This window comes from Spea bombifrons, chromosome 11 (assembly GCF_027358695.1).
Source record: "Spea bombifrons isolate aSpeBom1 chromosome 11, aSpeBom1.2.pri, whole genome shotgun sequence".
Classification (NCBI taxonomy): Eukaryota; Metazoa; Chordata; class Amphibia; order Anura; family Pelobatidae; genus Spea; species Spea bombifrons.
The window spans coordinates 13,936,260-13,963,603 of NC_071097.1; the positions used below are offsets into that span (position 1 = coordinate 13,936,260).

The 27,344-nt window shown below is 38.6% G+C and overlaps 1 protein-coding gene across 1 annotated transcript in view; it reads right to left on the reverse strand.

Moving 5' to 3' along the window:
• Positions 1 to 11,608: 11,608 nt before the first annotated feature.
• Positions 11,609 to 27,344, reverse strand: part of SLC29A3 (solute carrier family 29 member 3) — a 37,323-nt gene continuing 21,587 nt past the window's right edge. Inside the window, exons 5-6 of the mRNA XM_053450657.1 lie at positions 15,412 to 15,574; positions 11,609 to 12,704 (exon numbers count right to left, since the gene is read on the reverse strand). Coding sequence (XP_053306632.1) covers positions 12,068 to 12,704; positions 15,412 to 15,574 — 800 coding nt within the window. The 3' untranslated portion in view covers positions 11,609 to 12,067. The remainder of the gene's footprint in view (positions 12,705 to 15,411; positions 15,575 to 27,344) is intronic.

The window sequence follows — 27,344 nt, forward strand, 5'->3', positions numbered from 1 at the left end:
GGGTAGAAAAGGGGGAAAGGTATATAGTGAGAAAGGGTAGTAAGTATATTGGAATAAATAAACAGTGAAAATGAGTGTGAGAATAAATTATGTGTGGATGCATTGTGTGAATGAGTGAGAGCATGAATGAATGTGTGGATGAATTGTCTGAATGAGGGAGATAATTAATGAGTTTGTGAGAATGCATTAATGAATGTGTAAATTTGTGTGAATGAGTGAGAGAATAAATGATTGTAAGAATTTATTATGTGAATTAAAGTGTGAATTAGTGAGTGACTGTAAAGGTGTTTGTGTGTATGATAGATGTATAATTGATTTGTGGAAAGGCAAAGATTGCACAAGCAGGATGTTTGAGCCTTGGGGACCAAGGTGACACAGGAGGGTGTTTATGGGACAAAGATGGCACAGGCCGGGCTGTTTGGGGACAAAGTTGACTCATGCTGGGCTGTTCTATGTGGCAGTGTGGACACCAGGACTGGCTTTGGGTTGTGCAACCTATCATCTATGCCTGTAGTTTTATCTCTTGCTATGTTTCCATACATTATTATTGTATACCTGCAAATACGGGATTTGTATGTCTGATTCTATGCCTCTAGTGCTGAGTTCACATGTGAACAGTAATAATAACAATATCAATATATATATATATATATATATATATATATATATATATATGTGATTGCTAACAGCAATCACACTCCTATCATGCCCAGGCAACCAGTACATGCTAGAACCTGGACATGATAGGAGTGTGATTGCTGTTAGCAATCACACTCCTATCATGCCAAGTCAGCTAGTAAATGCTGGAATCTATCCCCGGTAGAGGGGTGTCCTGTCTTGAATCCCCGCTAGAGGGGTGTCCTGTCTTGAATCCCCAGTAGAGGGGCTTCCTGTCCTGTTCATGTGGGATCTTGAGTATGCCTTGTCGTGTTCCCAGTTGTGCCCTGTATTATGTATATCTTGTCTGGTTATGTTTCTTGTTTGGTCTCCCTGTCCCGTGCTTGTTATGTTTCTGCTATATACTCTGCTTAGCTTTCCTACTTCCAGCCTGCAGCATCCTGCACATGATTCAGTGCTATGTCTCATGCCTGCTCCAGGGTACCTGCAGGATATCTCCAAGTTCTGCTGTGTTCTGTCATCATCCATTGCTATGTCAGGGCGCTGGTATATGGCTGCACAACGCTAGATGCCCACTGGGAGAGTGCTGTCATCCTGCACCAGTCCCTCTCCAACTCCGCTACTGCACCATAACTCCTGAACACCATCTTTGGGCGCTCTGGGTCATTACAGTCATCTGCATGGACCCAGTTCCTGATAGTCCCCTTCCAAGTTGACTCATAACATTTCCAGTTGACTGAAACTTCTTAATTATTGTCCTGATGCCCATGGAGTCTGAATAGAATGGAGGGGGCCTTAACAGGGATGCAGAGCAGGGCTAGGTCAGGGGGTCAAAGAAAGTTCAGCGGGGAGGAGGAAGTGGGGGGTAAATAAGGTTGGGGCATAAGGGGGTTCTGGGCTTTTTGTTGGGGCAGCTTACCCGGTGTGTTTGTCCCAACCTCCCTCCCTTTATTTTGTGATGTTTCCTGTTATTATGGTGATCTTGTTAACTAATTTGTCTTTGCTTTGTTTTAGGATTTTGTCACATCCGGGGGACGGTAGCTTGCCAGGTTGCCGGGGTGTGTGGTTATTGCCACTGGTGTTGAAGTGTCGGTGGGAGGTTCCTGGCTGGGCATGTTGCTGGAACCTCGGGTGGGGGAGGGGCATCATGGGATGCCCTCCCATAAGGTGATGCTTACGGTTCAGTCCTAGAAACCATGCAACTTGTCTGTGCCTTCTTTGACACCACCCCTATCACACATGTAAACACACTTACAAAAATTACACCCAGTTCTGAAGGCAAAAGGGGGTCCAACCCAGTACTAGCAAGGTGACCCTAATAAGGTGGCCACTGAGTGTGTGTGTGTGTGTGTATATATATGAAAAAGGAGAACCGAAACGGCGTAGGGGAAGTGGTGGACAATATGGGTAAGGAGCATATTGCTCTTAGAACAGTATTTATATCATTGTATTGAACTGTATACTTTGCATTGATGTCGTTAGTGCTTTATATATTTATCAAGTGAAGAGGTGCACTCCATAGTGAGTATTATTAATTATGCACTTTTTGATGGTCATATATTTGATAGATGCACTCTATATAGAGTAATATTCAATCACAACCAAATGACTTAGCACTTCATGATTCTTATGTTGATTTATATGCACTTGAGACACTTTATACAACATATAGCCATATTTCCTCCATGTGCTCTGATTTTCTTCTTTAAACCTCTGTTGTCTATATAATGAAATACTTTATATATGTTTTTTACTAATAAATTTTTGTACAATAATAAAATAATATATTTTATATAAGGGCTTTTGTAGAACTCTTTTCTTGCTCAGTGTACACATTTACACATATACATACATCCTGGCCACCCCTACTTACCTCTCACCGCTCAAGCACCACCTTTATCTCTGGCTGCTCACACACTGAGCACGTGGTCCTGATACGGTCCTGTCTGCCCATGGAGGTTCAAAATACCGTATTTGCTCGATTATAAGACGACCCTGATTATAAGACGACCCCCCAAAATCTGAATATTAACTTAGGAAAAAAAGAAAAAGCCTGAATATAAGACGACCCTAAAGGAAAAAAGTTTTACCAGTAAATGTTAATTCATGTAAACTATTTTTTTTAATAAAAGCTATGATTGAGAAAAATATATTTTTTTTGTTTTTATTTCTTGTATTTTCCAACCTGTCCCCCAGTTACGCACATCTGCCCCCAGGCTTGCCACACCAATATGGCACTGTGGCCCATGATATGCCTTTTAACCCTCTATATGCCACTGTGCCCCATGGTATGCCTTTTGACCCCCTATGTGCCACTCTGCCTCCAGAAATGCCTTATACCCCTATATCCCATTCTGGCATTTAGGGGGTTAAAATGCATATTATGGGGCAGAGTGGCATATAGGGAGGTATAAGGCATTCCAGGAGGCAGAGTGGCATTAAGGGAGTTAAAAGGCATTATATAGAGCACTCTGCCTCCAGAAATGCCTTATACCCCTATATGCCACTCTGGCATTTAGGGGGTTAAAAGGCATATTATGGGGCAGAGTGGCATATAGGGAGGTATAAGGCATTTCAGGAGGCAGAGTGCACTATTAAATGCCCCCTTAACGCCACTCTGCCTCCTGAAATGCCTTATACCTCCCTATATGCCACTCTGCCCCATAATATGCCTTTTAACCCCCTAAGTGCCAGAGTGGCATATAGGGGTGTAAGGCATTCCAGAAATGCCACACACACACACACACACACACACACACACACACACACTTACTTACTTACTTACCGGTGCTTCCAATTTCCTGCTGTATTGCCGGGGCAGCGGGTTGACGTCTCATTCCGCGGCAGCCGGAAGGAGGTGGAGTTGGCAGCGGGGGTTTGTATGCGTCCGTCGCAAATACCTTCCCCGGCTGTCACAGATCAGGAACTCTGGAACTCTGATCTCTGACAGTCGGGGAAGGTATTTGCGACGGACGCATACAAACCCCCGCTGCCAACTTCACCTCCGGAAGCACCGGTAAGTGTGTGTGTGTGTGGGGGGGGGGGGTGTCGACGACAGGAGGATCCAGGTCCCCTGCAGCGGTGCGGGGGATCTGGATCTTAGTCTCCTAATCAGACCTCTATTTGAGGTCTGATTAGAAGACGACCCCGATTATAAGACGAGGGGTATTTTTCAGAGCATTTGCTCTGAAAAAAACCTCGTCTTATAATCGAGCAAATACGGTAGTTTAGGAAGGGCCCTTCTGACCTGGAACATTGTGGTCCAGGTCGGAAGGGTTCTTTCTAAACTATTTTGAATCGGTACAAGGAGAACGAGAAGAACAAGGGGTCGCGGGGCCTGTAGTTAATCCAGGAATGAATGGGCTCGAGGTAGCTGCTCCTTTTGACCTCCTTGCCTTAACTTTGCATTATGGTTTTATTCATGAAGCCAGAAGCTGGCTAGTTAGTTGACGCTGTCTAACTCCTTACATTAACCATGAATAATGAAAGGCCGACCCAGTGGTTGTTGGGGCACTGTCCTAGGCCAGCCACTCACCACTACTTACCTCTGCGGCCACTGCTCATGTAAAACTGAACATTGATTTATACACCATAGCTTTTATTTGTTTTTTTTTGTTGTTGTTTTTTTGTAACTTCACTTATAGATTTGTTTGATTACTACTTATTTGAGGGATTTCATTGGGACCTCACATCTCATTGGCTAAAATGGTTGTTCTACTGAACATGTGCACAAAGAATGCTGTGGTATTCTCCCTGCTTCTTGTACAGGCACCTGGGGAGGAGCTAAATGAGACAGAGGAATATTGCATGTGGGAAAAAGCAAAATATGCAAAATATACCCCAAAATGCATTTAACTTGAAAATATAGCCGGGGGGTGCAATCTCGCAAAATGCATGACATAGCTGAATTTAGCAGCATAAAACCAAATGGCTATAGTCAACTGGGGTCAAAATTCAGTATTCACACTGAATACATACATTTATCTGGTATTCATTAGTTTATAAAAGATAAATTAATTTGTGGGAATAATTTGTGTCTGATTCACCTGATTTGGCTGAACATGATGTTCTTTATCTCCTGAATATACATTGTCTATTTATTTTGTTACTGTAAATATAACAGGATACACTCATTCCAGATCTCTGTTGGTGTCTAAGAATGCATTCACCGCCAAATTGTTTGCTAGTTCATGAGCAGAAACATTCCAGCAGCATAATTTGCCTTCAAGAAAATCAATAGCCTCATATCTTGAAGAATTTCTACAATCAATATCAAATACCAGCAGCCACAGCTGGAAATAATCTCCATGCTGGTTATCACTGGTGTATGCTAGGAACAATGCAAGGATGATTTTAGCCTTCTATTAGTTCTGGGTCTATTGCAAGTGTGGGTGGCTATTGGGAACAATATTAGAGACCCTAATATACCACACTATGAAGGTTAGGTATTAAAGTGTACCTATCACAACAGAGTCATGTGCATTTTTATATCAAAGATATATATTTTGCAAGCAAAAATGGGCTAAAAACAATTTGAACAGATTTTTGGCCCTTTTTAGAAAAAAAAAATGTTTTAGAAGAAGGATGAGAGAGAGAGTGAATGAGTGTGAGTAAAAGGGTCCTGAAATTCTGAGCATGTTGCTTCATCTTCATCCACTTTGTGGGGGGGGGGGTCTGGCCTTGTTTTTGTGGATTCATATGAATCGCCGAATTTGCTAAATATTCAGAAAATTTGCAATTCGTACTAATCCAAATAACATAATTCTATTGTATACTAATAGCGTTAGCCAATGTGTGTAATTTTAACAGTTGCCTCATTTGCTGATAGAACGCTTAAACACTGTAAGAAAATGTACATGAAATTTTGCAGACAAAATGTATTATTTCTTTAAGTACAGGAATTAATTTGCTGATAGACATAATAAGAGTAAGTCCTATCAGGAGTTTTAATTTAAATTACAAAGTGTTATTCTCCTTTCTATAAATTTACAGTGATAAAGATATTGGAAGCAATGAAATGGTCATTGGAGCTTATTCAGATATTAGGGACTTATTTGGTTTTGTATACAAGATAAAGGGGTTTTAACTAACTAATGAAAGCTGAAAAAAATACAGAATAGAAGTTTATTATTATATTTTTTTTTACACATTGCTGTACTATATAAATGTATGTCTCATTCTTCTGAGTTAACCGCATTGGATGCATCATACATGGGATTTCAGAACAAGAATATTTGTTTCTTGAATAGTGAGTTATGGAGATAACATTGATATTTTAAACATCTCAACAAGCCTGGCGGAATATTGTTCATCATATGAAGATCATGGTATCTGTTGAAAAAAGATACACTTTTGCTAACAGCATTTATCGATTGGCAGGGCTATAGGAAAGTAAAGCACATAGTACAAAGCACTTAGTCTTAAATGGCAGGATAATAATGTTACTCTCTGAGCTAGCTTGTAAAACCAGAGAAAATTAATATATACTATATGTTCTTTAATTTGCCAGACTGTATATATTTATGCCATGTCACAACCAGTATTCACCTGAAAATCCAATTACTGTGATTCATGAAAAGACTAATCATTGGGTCTAGTTTTTTTTATTAATCCTTCTTTGATATCGCACTGTTAAGTATTATCCCAAAGATTAGACCATAAGAAAATTATATAAATAGATTTACTGAAAATAAACACTTAGGCAGGATCTCTTTGCATAAGCGCATATGGGCAAAATAATTTGGGCAGCTTTTGTGCAAACGTGGAAGATTTCCTCCATCAGGGATAAAACTAAGATGTTCCAGTCAACTGAAAATGTTATCAATTAACCTGGAAGAGGACACATGTCTATATTTTCTCAATGCACTGTGAAGAGCATGATTTGAGTGGCCACACAGTGACCTGTGTTGTGTTTGCAATTGTATAGTACCTTATCCACTACGTCCCAGAATATCACTGTTGATACTTTTGAAGCATTGTGATGGTACGAGATCTCAGTTAAAAAACCCTGGTTCCCAAAGCCAAGATGCACTGAAAGAATCTAAAACCCATGCCTAGTTTCCCTAAAATTAAATGGGTTGCTAATCAGGGGTAAATAAAAACTCATCACCACATTACTGGCCTGGAGTAGCTGTTTGCTAGTGGGCGGGTGTCCAGTAGTGCTTGCCATGTACCTTTATTGCAGCAAATTCTTCCTTCAGTGTGCTGGATACACATGGAATCACACTGCAAACGTTTAGAGTGTAGCATGTGGCTGGCCACTAGTCCCACAGTGCCATGATCAATGTTCACCCCAATGAAGCCAATACATTCTCAGGCCCCTTACTGCCCAAGTACTTTTAGAAATGTTTCCATAATACACAAAAGAATTCAAAAATGAAACAAAACATTTACAAGAGGTATACAAAATGTGCACTGATATAAAAGAAAAACTAATTTTACTAAGAAATAGCATTTTCTACCATAAGGATATTTGATGCCACTTCTGATTTTATTGATGTATTAATGACATGTTTCTATACAGTAAAGTCAGCTGCGAGTTTCCTTCTCCTTGTGCACATAAATAAGTCTAAGGAACCTATCAAGGAGAATCGAGATGCCAGGTGATATATGATTGATGAAGGCTGCAGAGTCACAGCTAGACAGGAAGAACAAATGACCAAGGGCATGTAAGCAACAAGGTTTCACTTGATGGAACCTCTGGCATCTTAAACACATGACAGTAATGCACGCACGCATTCCCAGAAAGTACATCAATAAGGTTTCTCTGTGTTATACACAAGATCAAGCAAGTCTGTTTACTGGTAAATTAGAGGTAAGGATTATTCAACATTTGACAACATAGTACCATAATACAAATGCACTTTTAAAAAGGTTAATGTTCCGTGAAATATCAGGTTGCATGCTGATCTAACCAAATACAATTTAAGATTACCTGTCTCCCAAAAAATATTTTCAAAAACAAAACATAACCACTTATTTATTTTAAACATGTTTTAATACATTTCAAGCCCGACTTTGACTAAATTATGAAACTGATATGGCTTCTGCAATTCTCATCCCTTTTTAGGGAGATATAGCACTACGTCAGTGAATTGAGTTGTATGAGCAACACAAGCTTTCAGGACTTCAGAGGTCTCTACCTTAGATGGAATGAAGAAAAGAGCTCTGGCACTCTTATTTACTGGTACCCTTATTTAAATTTTTTTTAAAATATATGCCATAAAATGATTATAAATACATTTATTATTACTTTATTATATTATAAATTAAGCATATTTTTTAAAATACCACAACTTATGTACAAGTTGGGAAACTCCAAACTGCTGGGCTAAGCATGAAACCGTAGTATGTGAAACCTTTGGAAACAGATAATACAAAGTGTGCTATATAATATAAAGGTTCATATTGCCTGCATAGCAAACACACTGAATGCTCATAAGTAGGGAGCTGACAATTAGTTCACCAACTAATGGAACTCAGGGGTAAAACCTCACTTTCTCTTACCATGGAAAAAATCCATGACAAATTGAGATATTAGCATAATGTAAAATAAAGGTGATTCCTAGAAAAAAAAATCAAACTTCTACATATATATTTGCCTTACGCTATATTATTGTACAAGCACAAACTCCTTATTTCAGACTATGGTACAGCCGAATTGCAGAGTAATAGAGCAAAGATAAGTCTTACTTGGAACATGATCTTCTTGACAAAACACTCTGGAAATGATATGCAACCCACAGGTAGTCCAGGAAAAGTGTGGGTGCAAAATGATGTAGTGGTTCTGCAAGATGGAGAAGCAGATCATTTTAAACAAGGGTTAGTGCGAAATCGATGTAGAAGGGTACGATCTCTAGTGGATACTGTCGATTGGTCACGACAGGCATCTGTGGTTCAGGAATAAGTAGACAAGCCAAAGCGCCAAGGATCCAGAAAGAAACAGGCGAGAGTAGGAGACAAGAGTGCTGAGTGGCACTAGCATAATAACTGAGCACTGGGACTTCCCAGGAGATTGGCCACATATGAGTGATGTGGCTCCAGCTATCAGGGCCTCCTCAGGACAGATTGCTATATATTGCTTGGTAGCTCTCAGCTGTTTGACAGGTGTAGGCTTAGTCAGTGTATGAATGGGAGGCCATGATGCCACTGCTGAGGAGGTAAGCAGCCTTGTTACCCTTGCACTTGCAGAAGGGACAGCACAGGAAATCAATCAATGAGCATACTAAGTGTTAGAGACAATATTATAAGATGATCTACTGTCCCCACTGAAAATCCAGGAACCAATTTCAATACTGTAATACTCTTTTAATCCTAATTTGCCAAACTTTTAAAAACCTTTCTGAATATTAAATTACTTCATTTTTATTTATTTGACCTAAAACATTGTATCCTTAAATTCTCTGTAATTATTATCCATGTCACCTGTATATGTGATGTGAAGCGGAAAAGGGCCCAGAGCAAAACATTTTAAACTAAAATGTAAAAGGACTGATAAAGGAGAACTTCAGATATAGGAAAACATTTTAAATCGAAATATAATGCCTAAGGAATATTATTTGGGTGGTAACAATAAAGATTACTTCATAAGTACTAGGAGCCAAGAGCGAAATGAGTAGGCCGGGATGGGCCTCTCTATTAATACTCAACCATGGTGTACCGCAAGTTGAGGTCTAATATAGACATTTGCTTTCAAGATAAAGACAAAGAGAAATAAGATAAATTGTTTGAAAGCAAGTAGAGAGCTACCAGTTATGACTACCCCTGGACTAACACTTGGGAGTTAACTTTTTTTTACTTCTAAGATATTTGAACAAAATCATTTTAACATTAGCTGTGGTAGAGCTCATTATAATACCGCACAAGAAAGGCACACATCTAGTCCTCTACTCTCGATTCCTTCGCTTTGAAAACGCATGCTGAGATGGGTCATGTTCTAAGCAAATTGGATAGAATATGAGTGCAAAATCATTATCAATAAATACTTTAAAACCACTGAACCATTTTAAAAACATATAAACCATTTTACACTCTTAAATTGATTAATGTTTAACACTCAGTGACAGTTCCTATATGTACGGTTGTTCGGTAATGCCACGTTAACATTTAGGCTCTGCCTCTGTCATGTCATATTTTACAAGTTTTTCATACATTTGTACAATTACCATTTTTTGAATGCATTGGGAGTAAGTTAGATTGCATAAAAAAAATAAAAAAAAAACCTTATGTACAGGACCATTTTTTTTTTAAATTAAGTAAAATATTGAAAAATGCCTTCATTTTAGCAGAGTATCATATAAAGAAACATTTTTGATCATACTCAATATGTTACTTTATGAATAGTTTTCAATGAAGAACTTTAAGAAACATCCAGAGAATGAAACATGTGTTTTTTTTGTAATATAGGAAGAACCAAATACACAAAAATATATTTTAGAAAAAAAATTGCATTTAATAGTAAAATTTTTTCCTTGCATTTGGATCAATGCAGTTCCCATAGCCAGCAATGCTGTTGGACGAGAAGGCATGGCACTCAATCTCTGTTCCAGTTTATCCCAAAGTTGTTCAATGTGGTTGAGGTCATGGCTCTGTGGGGGCCAGTCAAGTTCTTCTGCACCAAACTCATCCATCCATGTCTTTATGGACCTTGCTTTGTGCAGTGGGACTACCTGGAATATCTAGCAGGGATGAAATTTCACAAACCGACTCATTACAAAGGTGGCATCCTATCATAGTACCACTCTTGAATTTACTGAGCTCTTCAGAATGATCCATTTTTTTCACAAATGTTTGTAATTGCAGACTGCATGGCTAGGTGCTTGATTTTATACACCTGTTGCAATGGGCCTGATTGTGTCCGAATACCTTTGTCTATATGGCATAGATATATTGCATACGTTGACCAAGCAGGGTATTCCTTATTATATGTTGGTGAACAAGGGAAAACAAACATGATCTTTTTTTTTTTTAATTTTTTCAACTCTTTTTTTAATTGAAAGAATAAATGTGCTATAAATTGACCATAAGTACATAGGCAATACGTATACATGCCAAACAAGGTGCGTATTGCATAAAGATACACACAGATTAAACCACAGAACAATCACAAACATGATGTAATCTTAAACTGCGTTATTTTTCATTATTGTCATGCAATTATGTAAAACCATCAACCAGGGATGTTTTTATTCCAAATTTATACAGGAGTAAATGGCCACAGAAGGATACATTTGAAGCACTGGTTAAATGCTTGGTAAGAGTTTTACCAAGACTCTTCTATGACATGACCTATGACATCATGATAGCTATTAGTGTCATGAACTAAGGTATTTGGAAGTATAATGTGTATCATTTACACAGATTCATTTATAAACTTCACTTGTTATATACATATTATTGTGACTTAAACACCGTGGTACACTTATCCATCATTTTGAGCACCTAGAAAGAAAGCCATGAGGGGGAAGAAAAAGAAACAGAGGGGCCTTCCTAAACAAGGGTATATGGAAGTTCCTGCTCTTGGTTTCTTTCCTCCTCAATCTCCTAATAGATTGTAAGCTCCTAAGAATAGGGCTTCATTCTCTTGTACTGGCTCTATGAAAAAAATAAGTAACCTGCGCCATTAACAGAAAAAGAAGACCGTGTCTCTTTTAGATGGAGAATATTAATCTAAAAGCATTTTATCAGCTCACTTTCTTAGGGTCAAAATCATGAATTCTTCATGAAAGATTTTCATAAAGCTCACAAGGAAGATAACTCCATAACTTTTAGAACTGAACACTTATAATGAAGTTATTAAAACTACTCTCAGTTAGAAGGTCAGACAGTAGTTCGTCTCAGCAGCCTGTAGTACAAAGCGGTGTATATTCAATGTCCTTCAAATCCCCATATTTCTAGACATTCATGCGTCAGTGGGAAGTTTTGGATATTGATTTTAGATTTTTTTTTGGTTATGTGACTTAAAAATGACATACTTAACAATGCCCTAATATATTAATGAATAGGTCAGAAGACATTTTATTTCCATGCAGAAAAAGGTCTAAAACGTTGAAACACATATACTACATTTCAGCATTATGGGCTTCTTTGTAAAACTTCAACATATGATCTGGTGCTGTGAGCAGAGCAATCATACAAATCATTGGTGACATTACAGGTTTTACACAAATCTATAAGAGACTCATGAAGCAACATGATGCAATGTACAGGTTTTAAACAATGACATACATACAAAATAAAAAAAAAGATTAAAACATTTTAAATAAAAAATAAAACAGTATTTCATTTTTTTCCAAATGGGAATGCACTGATCATTTCTAATGTCCTGCTTAAATTAAATCTAGTGCTGGTTAAGCTTCAAGTCTTAGGAGAGAGAATATGTATGTTTGTCATCTGAAGGTATAGTTGATCCTTCTAAAGAAGAAATGTGAGGCATTCCACTATCAATAGTTTATATTAAATGAACTAGTGTAGAAAAAGCTGATCCTACAGCCAAACCTACACTTAAAAAAAAGGACATCATAATGGCCGTGCCCTCGGACAGCTCCTTTGGAACTATTTTGGGACCGTACACCATCGCTAATGTTCCGAGGTAACCATTGCTTAGACCAAGAAGTGCGATGAACACAACAGGATAGACATCACTTTGAAAGAGTACAGTGTAAATGTGTTTTCGAGGCTGATAATTACAGAACATAAACAGGGGGATAAATATGCTTCTGAGCAAAACAAGCATAGGCAATAGCTTGCTTTTTGGTCCAGGGATCTGAATCCATGTTGTGATCTGCCGTCCACTCCAATCAGCAAAGTTATATACAAGGAAGCATGTTAGTGGGGTGAACAATTTATTGGTCCAGACACTACCTGAACTTTTGTCCACAGATTCAATGCCAGCAGATATAGCTGGAAAAATAATAATGCTTATAAAAAATGTATAAAACAAACATGCAGCAAGCACTGAAACCTTCTGAAGGATTGGAAATATTGGAGGAGAGTTCTTGTTTGATGTGGATATGGAAACATCATCTGCTTGGGTAGTACTCTCAGGTAAAACGTTAGGTATTCGTTCAGCAATATTCATATAGTAACTGGGGGGTGGAAAAGAAAAGAGTATTTTAGAAATATATATGTAAAGCACACGAGTTTGTGAACTAAGAAACTGAATACAAAAACTGACGTAATCTAATATACATACAAAGGTTTGGCGTCACTTAGGTGTATTTAAGGAAACTTCAAGCTGTACATAATTGCAAAAGGGTTTTCTAATGATCGATTCTCCTTTTAAACTTAAACTTGGATTAGCTAACACGACGTGCCATTGGAACACAAGAGTGATGGTTGCTGATAAGGGACCTCTATACGCCTATGAAGACATTCCATTAAAAGTCAGCCTATTCGAGTTACAATAGTCATTTACAACATTAATAATGTCTACACTTGATATCTGATCCATTTGATGTTATTTTAATGGAGAAAATAGGCTTTTCTTTCCAAACCTATGGCATGTCTAAGTGACCACAATTTTTGGAACAAAAGTGTATGTTTTTATTATGAACAAAGCTGTTGCTTGGCACAGGCAAAGAGTGGGCTCATGCAAAGCTGCGGTGTAGTACAAACAACTACAAAATATACATTTGCTAGAGATTTCACTACGGCAATAAGGCCATATTGTGTGATTAAATAGTATTTGTTGGGTATGCACTGATTACTTGTTTTAGATATATATATATATATATATATATATATCTATTATAAAACAGTTGAGGTATAGCATAAAGATCACTTAAAATTATCACCAGTTCCACTTTCATAAGTTTCCAGTTTCCGAAGACCCATGTGTTTCTTTATAATAGAAATTGTTTGATTATTTTACACTAAAGCCCTGCTGAGTTTGTGTTGCAGTCTGAGCTAAGGAAAGAGCAAACATAATTGAGTCTAAATTCTTATTCTTCTTTTAGCTTTCTACACTTTCTTTGTAAATATTTTGTCTTTGCAGTCTCCAGATTGTGTTTAACCTGCTAAAGAGTCCCAAATAAGACATAGGCTTCAGAAAATAAAATTTCAAGTTTGGAAAAGGGTATGGGGATGTTCCAGATTTGCCTGTAACTTCCAAAACTCATAAAAAAACACACATGGGGTATTTCTGTAATCTAGAGAAGCATCTGAATACATTTTGGCGGTTTTTCTGCAGTTACGCGTAATCTTTGCAAACAATCCTGAGAAACCTGAGAAAAGCAACAAAAATTAACGTTACAGCTCCCTTTTTGCCGGGGATTGGTGACAAACTGGTTGCATGATACGTGTTGAAATGCTCATAGTGAAATACCCTGGGTTGTCTTCTCTCCAAAAATATTTTGGCCAACTCAACTGGTTTAGGACCATTTTCATAGTAAAATATATTGGACTACATCTAAAAATGGTATCAAAAGAGAGCTCTATATGTCCCTGAAAAAATCCTCACAAAATTAGGTAAAGTGACAGAAAATCCCATCCAAATTTATCAACTCAGGTGTCCTGATTTTAGAAATAACTCATTTATAAAGAATTTCCATACTTTCCCAGCCGTAGAATTTTTACATTAGGTATGATGGGATTGCAACTCTAATTTTAAACAAATAAACCAAAAATACCCACAAAAGTATATATTTCTGTAAAGCAGGCTATCCTATCAGGGGTATTTGGGCACTCTTCATGCAGTGCAGTTATTTCCTGCACTTTTTTTTACCAACACCTCTTAGTATTTTTTAGGATTCTTATGATTTTTTGCACAGGGTATGATATATGGCAGAGAAATCCAGCCTAAAGTGTTCAGCTGCATCTCCTGATTTGTGGTTTTCTGGATATTACAGGGCACAAGTTGGACCATGTGCGGTTTAGATGACACATTTTGCTTTAGTGGGCCGATGTCTCATTTGGGCCTGTTTAGCACCCCCATAATTCTAAATACCCCCATAAAAGTATATATTACTGTAAAGCAGACAACCCAGAGTATCTCATCAGGGGCATTTGGACAACAACCCAGAGTATCTCATCAGGGGCATTTGGACATTTTTCATGCAACCATCTGGACACCAATCACTTCCAGTTGCCTGTAGCAATAATTTCCTGCTTTTTTCAGCAACACCTCTGTGTTGCTTAGATTCTTTGCACAGGGTATGCGTTACGGCAGAGACACCCAGCCAAAATTGTTTAGCTGCATCTCCTGATTACAGAAAACCCCTACATCCTTATTTTTTTCTTCTAGAGGGCCATATCCATCTCTTACATAAAATACCTTATAGGGTAGTTTGTTTCATATGTATGGCTTAAGAGTTTTTTCTTTTGTTTATAATAATTTATTTTATATTTTATTTTTTGCAGTATGGTTAGATGCCTTCTTTATTTATAGTATTATTTTAGTGATTTTTTATTGTTATAAAAATCACTAACACTTTTTTTTTTGTTTTGTTTTGTTTATTTTTTTTCAGCTTGTGAGAACATGGTTTCTCACTCTCCTCTCTGTGATCTCCATGAAAGTCTCCATAGAGTAGGGGGAGCAATTGGATATCCCAGATACCTAGACAGACCCTGCAGGGGATATCCTGTCCTCTGATGACCGTCCGGGTGACGTCAGCAATCTAAAGGCTTCCCAGCGCAACCAAAGACATACGTGTGGCCACTAGCTAGATACACTCGCTACATGTCCAGCAAATTGCTTGATATGCCAGATTCACCCTGATTGTAATAGTGCTACTAAATCTGCTGGTGCTATATAAATAATAATAACAATGATAATAATAGTAATAATGTTATTACCTAGAGTATTCCATTTTGGGAAGAATCAGGTACACAATAATACATATGAGAATAAAACCATCTGCGGTGAGAAAATAAGCAAATGCGCTGACTGTGACGTTAGATGCTACTGAAAGGTCTGCTATGGCTGCCAATGCACTAATTGTGCCACCCATTGCCTGACCTGTAAAAACAAAACAGAAAAAATGTGGTTAAAGGAGAGCCACCCCTTCTCAGCTTTTAACATGTAAACTAACTTATTAAAAACATTCTATATTTTGTGTTTCTTTTTCTTCTTAAGGGACAAAATTTAACACACATAAGGTAACATAATATAAATTGAGGAATAACCCAATGGGAGGAATAATCCAAATCCTAACAACATGACGTTAAGATGGCTGCTTTCAGTATCCACATTCTGCGTTTTTTTCTTATATATACAAGGGTACCGAAATATAGTGAATTTACAAGAGAACCGAAATATAGTGAATTCCAATCCGTGAATTCCAAACCATACCTGGTCATGCTACATAAGGCAGAATGAGATGCTTTGCTATGTGATGTGAACATGTGGCTAAGCAAGCATTAGAGTTGAAAATATAATCACAGCCCGAAAATGACCTTGAAAGAACCCAGTGCACATAGCAGTACTTTTAATTAAGGTTTGGTGCGGTGAAGCAACACTTAATTATGGGACTCTGAGAAGAAGAAGCCGTGGCTGACGATTAATACAGTTATAGATGCTAACCATTTCAATAATGTCCTCGGCAAAGGAGCAAGAAAATACATGATTATAGGGGAGTTATTACTAAACTGCAATGCCTGTTAACGCTAATGGGTGATTACCAAAATGAAGCATAATAGACACTAGCAGTTATGATAGTTAGGGTAATTAGTTAAAACACATAGAGCTGTAATTTTCAGTTAGAATGTGGAAGGACGAAAATAAAGGTGTCACAACCGTGAGTAACATTAATTCATTCCTTGTAGCATTTTAATCTACAGTATGAACACAGAATGTATGTGGGGTGAGTACATTTGATATAATCATAGTGAATCAACAAAAATACACAGTCACATCCACAAAGAAACCTATTGAAAAAATAACACTGAGAAACGTGGAAACAGAAACTCTATACCTTCCAGCTGAGCTAGCTAATTAAACGGATCTCAAAATGTACACATTTAGGTACGCACATGGAACCTTGAGGTTTTTGGTCATTCAAGCTTTTACTGAATAAATCCTGATAATGAACAGACTAGCCCGTTTCATTTCCCTGTGACATCATCATATGCAAATTAGTTCATCATTGTGATAGTTTGGGAATCACACTATGAATCACTATTAAAAGAACAATTAACAATTAGGATGTACGTGTATCTGAAAAAGTTATCAAAAACTTGTTAACCTAATCTAGGCTTACAAAAGCAATTTTTCAGTTTTACAAAATGCTTCAACATCAGACATGTAGATGGCTCTAAATATTACATTTGCAAAGTTTAACAATTTCAACAATGTAACGTGTAACAGTCTACAATGGGTATTAAATGGTTAAACTGATCTTCTCATCTTCTCTCCCACTTAATCAAACATCATTTGGCATGCTTCAGGATTTGCTCATACTTTTGTATTCCCCAGCCTGTGATTGTTAATGACAGCCCCGAGAATTAGATTTCTCTTTGCCTGTCACTGGAGTTAATTATAACTAATTAGACCTAATTCTGTTGTAAGCAAAAAAAAAAATAAGTGCTTAGAACCATAGGAAAGGAGCTGATGCAGACTCAGAGGAGGAATAATTAATAAGTGTAATATTTATTGCAGAAACAACAGCAAGCTATAACAGAGATTTGTTTAGGTTTTTAATTTATTTAGGGAGGTAACAGTGTTTACAGTTCTACTGCACACATTAGGAATGCACTATAGGTGGCAAGAGAAAAGCAAGTTTGGAACTAACAGATTTAGAGGCACTTGACAGATCATACCAATAGACTAATAATCACAATGTGCTGGAATGATCATATTCACCTTTTAGAAACATCCAATAATGCTTTTCATTGACTGCAGACATAGGTTGACACTGTGGGCTTACGGCAAGCGGGCTCAAATGTTGAACTAGGATTGTTAATTTTTTATTAAGATCAAGAGCATATGCACTGGTAAGCCACCAGTTTCAATGCTCTGGGCTTGTTTATTTTTTAATTAAAAATAAGGACACCAGCAGGTACCAAACATTAAAAAAAAATTTTGTCCCCCAGCACTAGCTGTATAGCTTATCTACTTGCCGACCACCTACCAATCAACACAGGCCATTTCTTGGGCCCCAAAAGTTGGTATGTTATCTTAACTCAAAGCTTAAAGCCCAGGATCTAGGTTGAGCCTGCATTATACAGCCCATAAGTGGCCACAATCAATTCTCCGAAAAATCTGGAGTGGACTTTACAGTGTGTAGACACTGACATAGGGATTGGGAACCAGACCATTTTGCCCCATTATCGGCTGTCCACAGTTAGATCTGGGTGCGTTGATTTACAGTGAAACCTAGTAAAGTTTTGATTCCAGGCTGAAGATTACTTTTATGATTAATAAAATCATGGAAGATTACTAGGCTTATATTCATGTCAATACAGTACTTGTTTTAGTGGTGTTTACGTTTCTACTGTGTTGAAAGCAAAGCGATGCTGTTGTGCTTTATGGCCAAGATACACAGCTCATTTATTTTTATGAACTGTCCTGGATAAGTATTGTTTTACAAGACCATTATGGCTGTAGAGGCTCTGACAGACTTGGTAAATTTATTGAGAACGGATACAGCAGTCAAAAACAAGGTATTTTATATAGATGAGCAGATTTATGATGAAAAACTATTACAATGTATCACTTCAATGTATTTGTTTCAGATGTTACTGAACTCACTTGTCTACTGGTCTTTATGTGGATTGTTTGTTTTGTTTCATAAATGTACCATTTTGCACAATTTTTTTTAAAACAGATTTTCTACTAGATATTGGTGATGAAGACAATGTGCAGTAATGTCATAACCAAGATTCTTTAGGAAAAGTATTTTTATTGAATATTTGTAGACTTAAGTATAGATTTTTTGTAAACATGTACTGAATATTGATAATAACACAAAATCTTCTTTTATAAAAAAAAAAAATATGGTACAATAAATTCCATTTTACTGGTCAAAATAATAATAATAAAAAAACTATATATTTCCTGAAAGCTCACATGAAGGGCAAGGCCCTCCACATAGGGCAGCATTTCCAGCACCTAAAGGTTGCTGATCAGCCTGGGGAGGGATAAAAGTCCCACAATGTACGGTGTACATTGATGGCCATAAAGCTTCACTTTGCAAGCTACGTACAATGTAAGTAGCTGGCACCCTAGGGGTTAAGGTTAAGCTGTTCTAAATTAATCCTAAATAACACTTCCAAGTTTGTTAAGCAAAAAAAAATGATATCCGAAAGCCTACACAACTTGCTTTACTCGCATAAAGTGCTAGGAGTTTCTCCTGAAATAAACATCAAGTAAAAGCTTTCAACAGAGCTTCTATAAGGCTAGGTTTCCACTTGGGTTTTTGTCCGGCGTTTTTTTCTTGATGAAAAACGCCAGGAAAACTGCCAAGAAAACTGCCACTGCATTTACCTGCGTTTTGGCGTTTTTTCTGCAGTTTTTTCTGGCGTTTTAGCCTTTCTGTGGAAATTGCTTTTTTTGACCTTAGGCAGTTTTTCCAGCCTTTACAAGTTAGAAGTTTCACCCAGCTAAAAGGGATTAGGATAAATGGCAAGTATCTGCCCTCTCCTCATGTCATTTACTTGGTAGACCCTTTTGTCTCTTTTCTGTGGTTTGTAAGGCATGCTTTATTTCGAATGTCTGCTCCTCTGGGAAGATTGGCCCCAAATGATGGTGCAAATTGTTTGCTGTTGCTTTTGGCACGCAGGATCCGGTCGCGTATGTTTGTTTGTAATGGCATGTTTGTTCCAAATGGTGTAAAATTCAATATGAACCAGTCCAGGACTTTGTTTTGTGTGAAACTGTTTGTTTTCAGCCTATTTCTCGTAGGACACACAGATACTGGGTCCATCCTCTGCATTGTAACTGTGGAAAAAACGCCATAAAAAACGCCAAGGCAATAAACCCACATGGCTTTTTCATGGCGTTTTTTCTCTCCCATAGACTTCTATTGGAGAAAAAAAGCCAAGATTTCTTGCAAAAAACGCCAGAGTGTGAACATGCTGCGATTTTGAAAAACTGCCACAGAGCCCAAAAAAGCAGAAAAACGCCAAAGAGGACTGAAAAAACGCCAAACAGAAAAACGCCAAGTGGATATGGCATTTTGCGATTTCCTATTGAATTACAGCTAACATCTGGCTGCATGCGTTTTTCACAAAAAAACGCCAGGTGGCGCTATTGGCGTTTTTATAGGCGTTTTTAGCAAAAAAAAACCCAATGGAAACCAAGCCTAAGGCGTTTTTTATGGCGTTTTTTCCACAGTTACAATGCAGAGGATGGACCCAGTATCTGTGTGTCCTACGAGAAATAGGCTGAAAACAAACAGTTTCACACAAAACAAAGTCGTGGACTGGTTCATATTGAATTTTACACCATTTGGAACAAACATGCCATTACAAACAAACATACGCGACCGGATCCTGCGTGCCAAAAGCAACAGCAAACAATTTGCACCATCATTTGGGGCCAATCTTCCCAGAGGAGCAGACATTCGAAATAAAGCATGCCTTACAAACCACAGAAAAGAGACAAAAGGGTCTACCAAGTAAATGACATCAGGAGAGGGAAGATACTTGCCATTTATCCTAATCCCTTTTAGCTGGGTGAAACTTCTAACTTGTAAAGGCTGGAAAAACTGCCTAAGGTCAAAAAAAGCAATTTCCACAGAAAGGCTAAAACGCCAGAAAAAACTGCAGAAAAAACGCCAAAACGCAGCTAAATGCAGTGGCAGTTTTCTTGGCAGTTTTCCTGGCGTTTTTCATCAAGAAAAAAACGCCGGACAAAAACCCAAGTGGAAACCTAGCCTAAGACTGTTCCAATACTAACAACGCTAATGAGCTAGGTAATTTTATTTATAAGAAGGGTTAGGCTAGGTTTCCACTTGGGTTTTTGTCCGGCGTTTTTTTCTTGATGAAAAACGCCAGGAAAACTGCCAAGAAAACTGCCACTGCATTTACCTGCGTTTTGGCGTTTTTTCTGCAGTTTTTTCTGGCGTTTTAGCCTTTCTGTGGAAATTGCTTTTTTTGACCTTAGGCAGTTTTTCCAGCCTTTACAAGTTAGAAGTTTCACCCAGCTAAAAGGGATTAGGATAAATGGCAAGTATCTGCCCTCTCCTGATGTCATTTACTTGGTAGACCCTTTTGTCTCTTTTCTGTGGTTTGTAAGGCATGCTTTATTCCGAATGTCTGCTCCTCTGGGAAGATTGGCCCCAAATGATGGTGCAAATTGTTTGCTGTTGCTTTTGGCACGCAGGATCCGGTCGCGTATGTTTGTTTGTAATGGCATGTTTGTTCCAAATGGTGTAAAATTCAATATGAACCAGTCCAGGACTTTGTTTTGTGTGAAACTGTTTGTTTTCAGCCTATTTCTCGTAGGACACACAGATACTGGGTCCATCCTCTGCATTGTAACTGTGGAAAAAACGCCATAAAAAACGCCAAGGCAATAAACCCACATGGCTTTTTCATGGCGTTTTTTCTCTCCCATAGACTTCTATTGGAGAAAAAAAGCCAAGATTTCTTGCAAAAAACGCCAGAGTGTCAACATGCTGCAGTTTTGAAAAACTGCCACAGAGCCCAAAAAAGCAGAAAAACGCCAAAGAGGACTAAAAAAACGCCAAACAGAAAAACGCCAGGTGGAAATGGCATTTTGCGATTTCCTATTGAATTACAGCTAACATCTGGCTGCATGCGTTTTTCACAAAAAAACGCCAGGTGGCGCTATTGGCGTTTTTTTAGGCGTTTTTAGCTAAAAAAACCCAAGTGGAAACCTAGCCTTAAGCTGGTCTTTAAAATTGGAAAGATAATGCTAATGATATTTTTGGCACCACTTTCTGTTTTACTGAAGTACATTGTAAGTGGAACAATTAAATCCACCTAGTTTTCACAATAAAGGAAAGTATGTATGTGATGGTATAATTAATTAGAAAATACAGAACTTTAAAGACAAAAAATGTTAAGGATTCCAAAGCAACATAGTAACCCCTTAAAATGTACTATAACCTTGAGAAAAAAGTTCAGCACAGTATTATTTTTGAGCACAATTAAACCAGGAACCTATTACTAGCACCAGCTAGTAATGATACCTAGCCTAGGAATGCTGAAGCCTTGATTAAAAGTGGCCATGGTGGAACTGGATCCCCCAAATATTTTTTTTGTGAGAGAGGTGTGGTAGAAGACAATCTGGCCCTCCCGCATGCCTTTTGGCTGGGGAGTGAAGGAAGAGGCCTACACATCTCTTCACGGAGTGCGACACCAGAAGACTGGGCTATCTGATGGCTGCCTTTACTGACATGAGCACCATTTAACTTTTTTTTTTTTTCTTCACAACAAAGCATTGAACCTTGGGGCTTCAAAAAGACCCTCAGCCAAAACATGGTGACACTGGTGTACCAAGAGGATGAAGCCTGCAGTGTGTATTAAATTATTTTTATATGAGTGTTGTTGATCATTATGTTAGATGGGAGAAATAAAAGGCTCAAGTCACAGTAACATCACCATTTACACATTTCTGCTATTACACAGAATTTATTATTAGGATGAAGACACTTTTTTAGTGACCTGTGTATACTGCTGTAATGGAAGTGCAACCACATATGATTGATGAAATTTGGTAATCATTCTATAAAGTAGGGGTTCCTCAGCCTCACGCTGCTCAGGTAGCATCTTGAAAGAAAATGAGTGCGCATTTTGCTAGGTGGAAGACGCAGTCCTGCATCAGCTGGAGATGTGCCTGTTGGCTACCTTTGTTATAAAATAATTTGTATGCTATCTTTACCATCCATATTCTGCAATGCCATCTAATGCTTGCTAACAGTAAACACAGTCAGTTTAAAATGGTACAGACAAACTGTTATAGAAGAACGTTCTCTGTCCCTCATAAAGAAGTGCTTTAAGAAGGGAGCTATAATAGAAAACCAGACAAACTCCAAAATATGACAATAAAAGGCTAAGTTACAATGTGGCAACCCTTACCATTTACATTTGTTTTCTAGGAAGCTCATATATATATGAGGATTTTCATATTCTCATATATACGAGAATATTTCTCGATTCACCTACAATTTACTTGTAAGTAAATACACCTATGTCGTTAAGTCACTATTGTTAAGGAATTAAGAACTTCTCTCATGATTACAAAAAGAAAAAAATAAATGGCATGAGGTTAAAATAAAGCATAGCAAGGTCCTAAACGAATGCATAATTTTTTTTATTTACCCCACGGAGACATTTACAAACAATAAATAACAAAAGTATCTGTTAACATGACAAATGTAGACAGAAAAACAAAAGAAGAAAAAATACTACCATGTAAAATCCTGCAGGGGACTCATCATTCAATGGAATGTATCACAACCTTATCAAATATGCAAATAGTACAGATCCAGGGAAAATGTGTAATTAAATAAGGCACACGGATGACTGGAAGGAGATGCATGTCTGTGGGCCTTTTTTCGTGGGTAAATGCTACCATCATTTGATATTTAAAGAGGAACCGTCATATTCCAGATTATGCCTGCTCCTAATTCTTACACATTTATACAACTATTACTGTATCTCTAGGATTTGATGTGCACATGCAGGTAGAGAACAGAACGTATGTTAAAACTTCCTACTAGTACTCATGGTAGGCTTTTCAAGTCAATTAAGTAGATTGCATACTTAACATTATTATTATTTATTGTTTTCTATAGCACCATCATATTCCACAGCGCTGTATGATGGGTAAACGGGATATAACAATTAGTATATAACATAATTTGACTTGCACAATCAAGAGGTAAGCGCAAACAAGCGAATGTGTTAAATACCATAAACATACCGTATTTGCTCGATTATAAAACGAGGTTTTTTTCAGAGCAAGTGCTCTGAAAAATACCCCTCGTCTTCTAATCGGGGTCGTCTTATAATCAGACCTCAGAGGTCTGACTATGAGACTAAGATCCAGATCCCTCGCACCGCTGCAGGGGACCTGGATCCTTCTGTCTCCCCCTCCATTTATCACCCCCCCACACCCCACACACACTTACCGGTGCTTTCGCGTAGACAATTTACACTGCAGCCGGAAGGAGGTGTGGCTAGCAGCGGGGGTTGTCTGCGTCCATCGCGCAGACCTTCCCCGGCTGTCAGAGATCAGAGTTCCCCGCACCTGTGCCGGTGCCGCACTGGTGCGGGGAACTCTGATCTCTGACAGCCGGGGAAGGTCTGCGCGATGGACGCAGACAACCCCCGCTGCTAGCCACACCTCCTTCTAGCTGCAGCGAATCGCGTAGACGTCAACCCGCTGCCCCGGCAATACAACAGGAAATTGGAAGCACCGGTAAGTGTGTGTGTGTGTGTGTGGGGAGTGTTAAATGGGGGCATAGGGCATTTCTGGAGGCAGAGTGTTCTGTGAAATGCCTTTTTAACCCCCTTAACGCCACTCTGCCTCCTGAAATGCCTTATACCTCCCTATATGCCACTCTGCCACATAATATGCCTTTTAAGCCCCTAAATGCCAGAGTGGCATATAGGGGTATAAGACATTTCTGGAGACAGAGTGCTCTATACAATGCTTTTAACCCAATAAATGCCACTCTGCCTCCAGAAATGCCTTTTAACCCTCTATACGCCACTCTGCCTCCTGAAATGCCTTATACCTCCCTATATGCCACTCTGCCCCATAATATGCCTTTTAACCCCCTAAATGCCAGAATGGGATATAGGGGTATAAGGCATTTCTGGAGGCAGAGTGGCACATAGGGCGTTAAAAGGCATATCATGGGGCACAGTGGCATATAGAGGGTTAAAAGGCATATCATGGGCCACAGTGCCATATTGGAGTGGCAAGCCTGGGGGCAGATGTGTGCGTAGCTGGGGGGGCAGGTTGGAAAATACAAGGAAATAAAAACAAAAAAATATTTTTCTCAATCATAGCTTTTATTAAAAAATGTAATAGTTTACATGAATTAACATTTACTGGTAAAACTTTTTTCCTATAGGGTCGTCTTATATTCAGGCTTTTTCTTTTTTTCCTAAATTAATATTCAGATTTTGGGGGGTCGTCTTATAATCAGGGTCGTCTTATAATCGAGCAAATACGGTAATTTAGGGAAAAAACAAAAAGCCTGAATATAAGACTACCTATAGGAAAAAAGTTTTACTAGTAAATATTAATTCATGTAAACTAATTTTCATATTTAATAAAAGCTATGATGGAGAAAAATATATTTTTTATTTCCTTTTATTTGCCAACCTGCCCCCCCCAGTTATGCACATCTGCCCCAGGCTTGCCACTCTGCCCCCAGAAATGCCTTATACCCCCCTATTTGCCACTCTGTCCCATGATGTGCCTTTTAACCCTCTATATGCCACTCTGCCTCCAGAAATGTCTTATACACTCCTATATGCCACTGTGCCCCATGATATGCCTTTTAACCCCCTATATGCCCCTCTGCCCCATGATATGCCTTATACCCCTATATGCCACTCTAGCATATAGGGGGTTAAAAGGCATATCATGGGGCTGAGTGGCATATAGGGGGTTAAAATGCATTTCTGGAGATATATATATACTGCTAACAGCAATCACACTCCTATCAAGCCAAGGCAGCCAGTACATGCTGGAACCTGGGGATGTTAGAAGTGTGATTACAGCCTCCCTATGCCATGCTACCACCCCCACCCCCCTTACACATCCATGCTATCACACACACTCATTCACAAACATTTAAATACTCATTCATTCCATTAATCACACATACACACACACGCTCAAACCCCCCACTCCCTGAACTGCAGATCTCCCACTCGCAGACTTCTGCAGGGGCCCGGCTGTGCGAGCAACTTCTCTGGCCCCGCCCCAGAGGAAGGAGGGGGGAGGTAGATTATGTGAGGAGTTATGTGCTACCTTCCTGTTCTCCTGCTGCTAATAGCAGAGACGCTGCTCGCGATCAAAGCCCGGTAAGCAGCATGGCCCCAGCAGAAAGAGGTCTGATTAGAAGACGACCTCGATTATAAGATGAGGGGTATTTTTCAGAGCATTTGCTCTGGAAAAAACCTCGTCTTATAATCGAGCAAATACGGTAATATTTTGATTTTGGGGGGTCGTCTTATAATCGAGCAAATACGGTACTTGTCCTGGGTTTAGAAATACCCAATCTGTTTATGTTTTACTGCAAGTTACAAGTCAAGGTTTAGACATTAATGGCTGTGTGTTGAGGTTTTTTGAGGGGGCATCAAATTTACAGCAAAGTTATACAAGCTGTACACTCACTACTTTACATTGTTTACTCATACGTCTTTTTCCCGAAGACAACCTCTGGATATGATGCTGAGCACGTGCACTCAACTTTTTTGGTCAGCCATGGCGAGGCCTGTTCTGAGTGGAACCTGTCCTGTGAAACTGCTGTATGGTCTTGCCCACCGTGCTGCAGCTCAGTTTCAGGGTCTTGGCAATCTTCTTATAGCCTAGGCCATCTTTATGTAGAGCAACAATTCCTTTTTTTCAGATCCTCAGAGAGTTTTTAGTCATGAGGTGCCACGTTAAACTTCCAGTGACCAGTATGAGAGAGTGTGAGTGCGATAACACCAAATTTAACACACCTGCTCCCCATTCACACCTGAGACCTTGTAACACTAATGAGTCACATGACACTGGGAAGGGAAAATGGCTAATTGGAAAATGGCTAATTTGGACATATCCACTTAGGGGTGTACTCACCTTTGTTGCCAAGGTTTAGACATTAATGGTTGTGTGTTGAGTTATTTGAAGGGACAGCAAATGTACACTGTTAGACAGGCTGTACACTCACTACTTTACATTGTAGCAGAGTGTCATTTCTTCAGTGTTGTCACATGAAAATATATAATAAAATATTTACAGCAAAAGTAAAACTATACCCCCAGGAGGAACCCCCTGGCTTCCTCCTGGGGGTATAGTTTTACTTTTGCTTTTCAGACAAAGTGGCAGCCCAGGACTTTATCTCACTACGATCGTGAAGCACCTAACAGCAGGTGCAGGACATGCACATACACACTCCCCAAAGGCAAAATAAGTGGGGGGTGTTGTGCTTCCAGGGCAACTTACGCAACCAAGCAGCAACTCTTTTTTTAAAAGCATCAATACCAAAACATGTGTTTAGTTTGGCAGGTTAGTTCCAGCGTCTAACTTAACTGCATCTAGCAGGAAGGTGAAGTCAGGCTTCTTAGCGAGGACCAGCAGAGTACAGGTCAGAGAGGACTCCAATGAGAGTTGAGCTTTTATTTTATGAGTTTGTTTTTTTTATTCCAGACAAGTATATGGGCTCAGGGCTAAGGAATTATATATATATATATATACCATTATACAAAACATAACATATGGTTAATTTATTTTGTGTTGCTCCAGTTTTGTTGTTTATGGCGTCATGGTCAGAAACTCTAGTTTGGAGGGTGCATTGTACCAAAAACATATTATGTTCTTGTTAAATGTTCTTATTTTATTATAAGATTGGTGTAACTGCCCGTGTAATGAAATAATGAAAATCATGTGAATATCATTAGTCAGAAAGCTCACTGCAAAGAGCTTCTGTCAGATTAAAGGGTTAATAAACTGAAAGAACGGAGTGGGGTGATTGTATGCTAAGAGCAGGGGTATTGCTTGACACAGCAAAGAAAAGCTTTTTGTTATGGAATTTTATGTTGCTAGTTTTACTTCCTCAGAAAACAAACCTTTGCTGAATCGCCGAAAAAAACAGGCC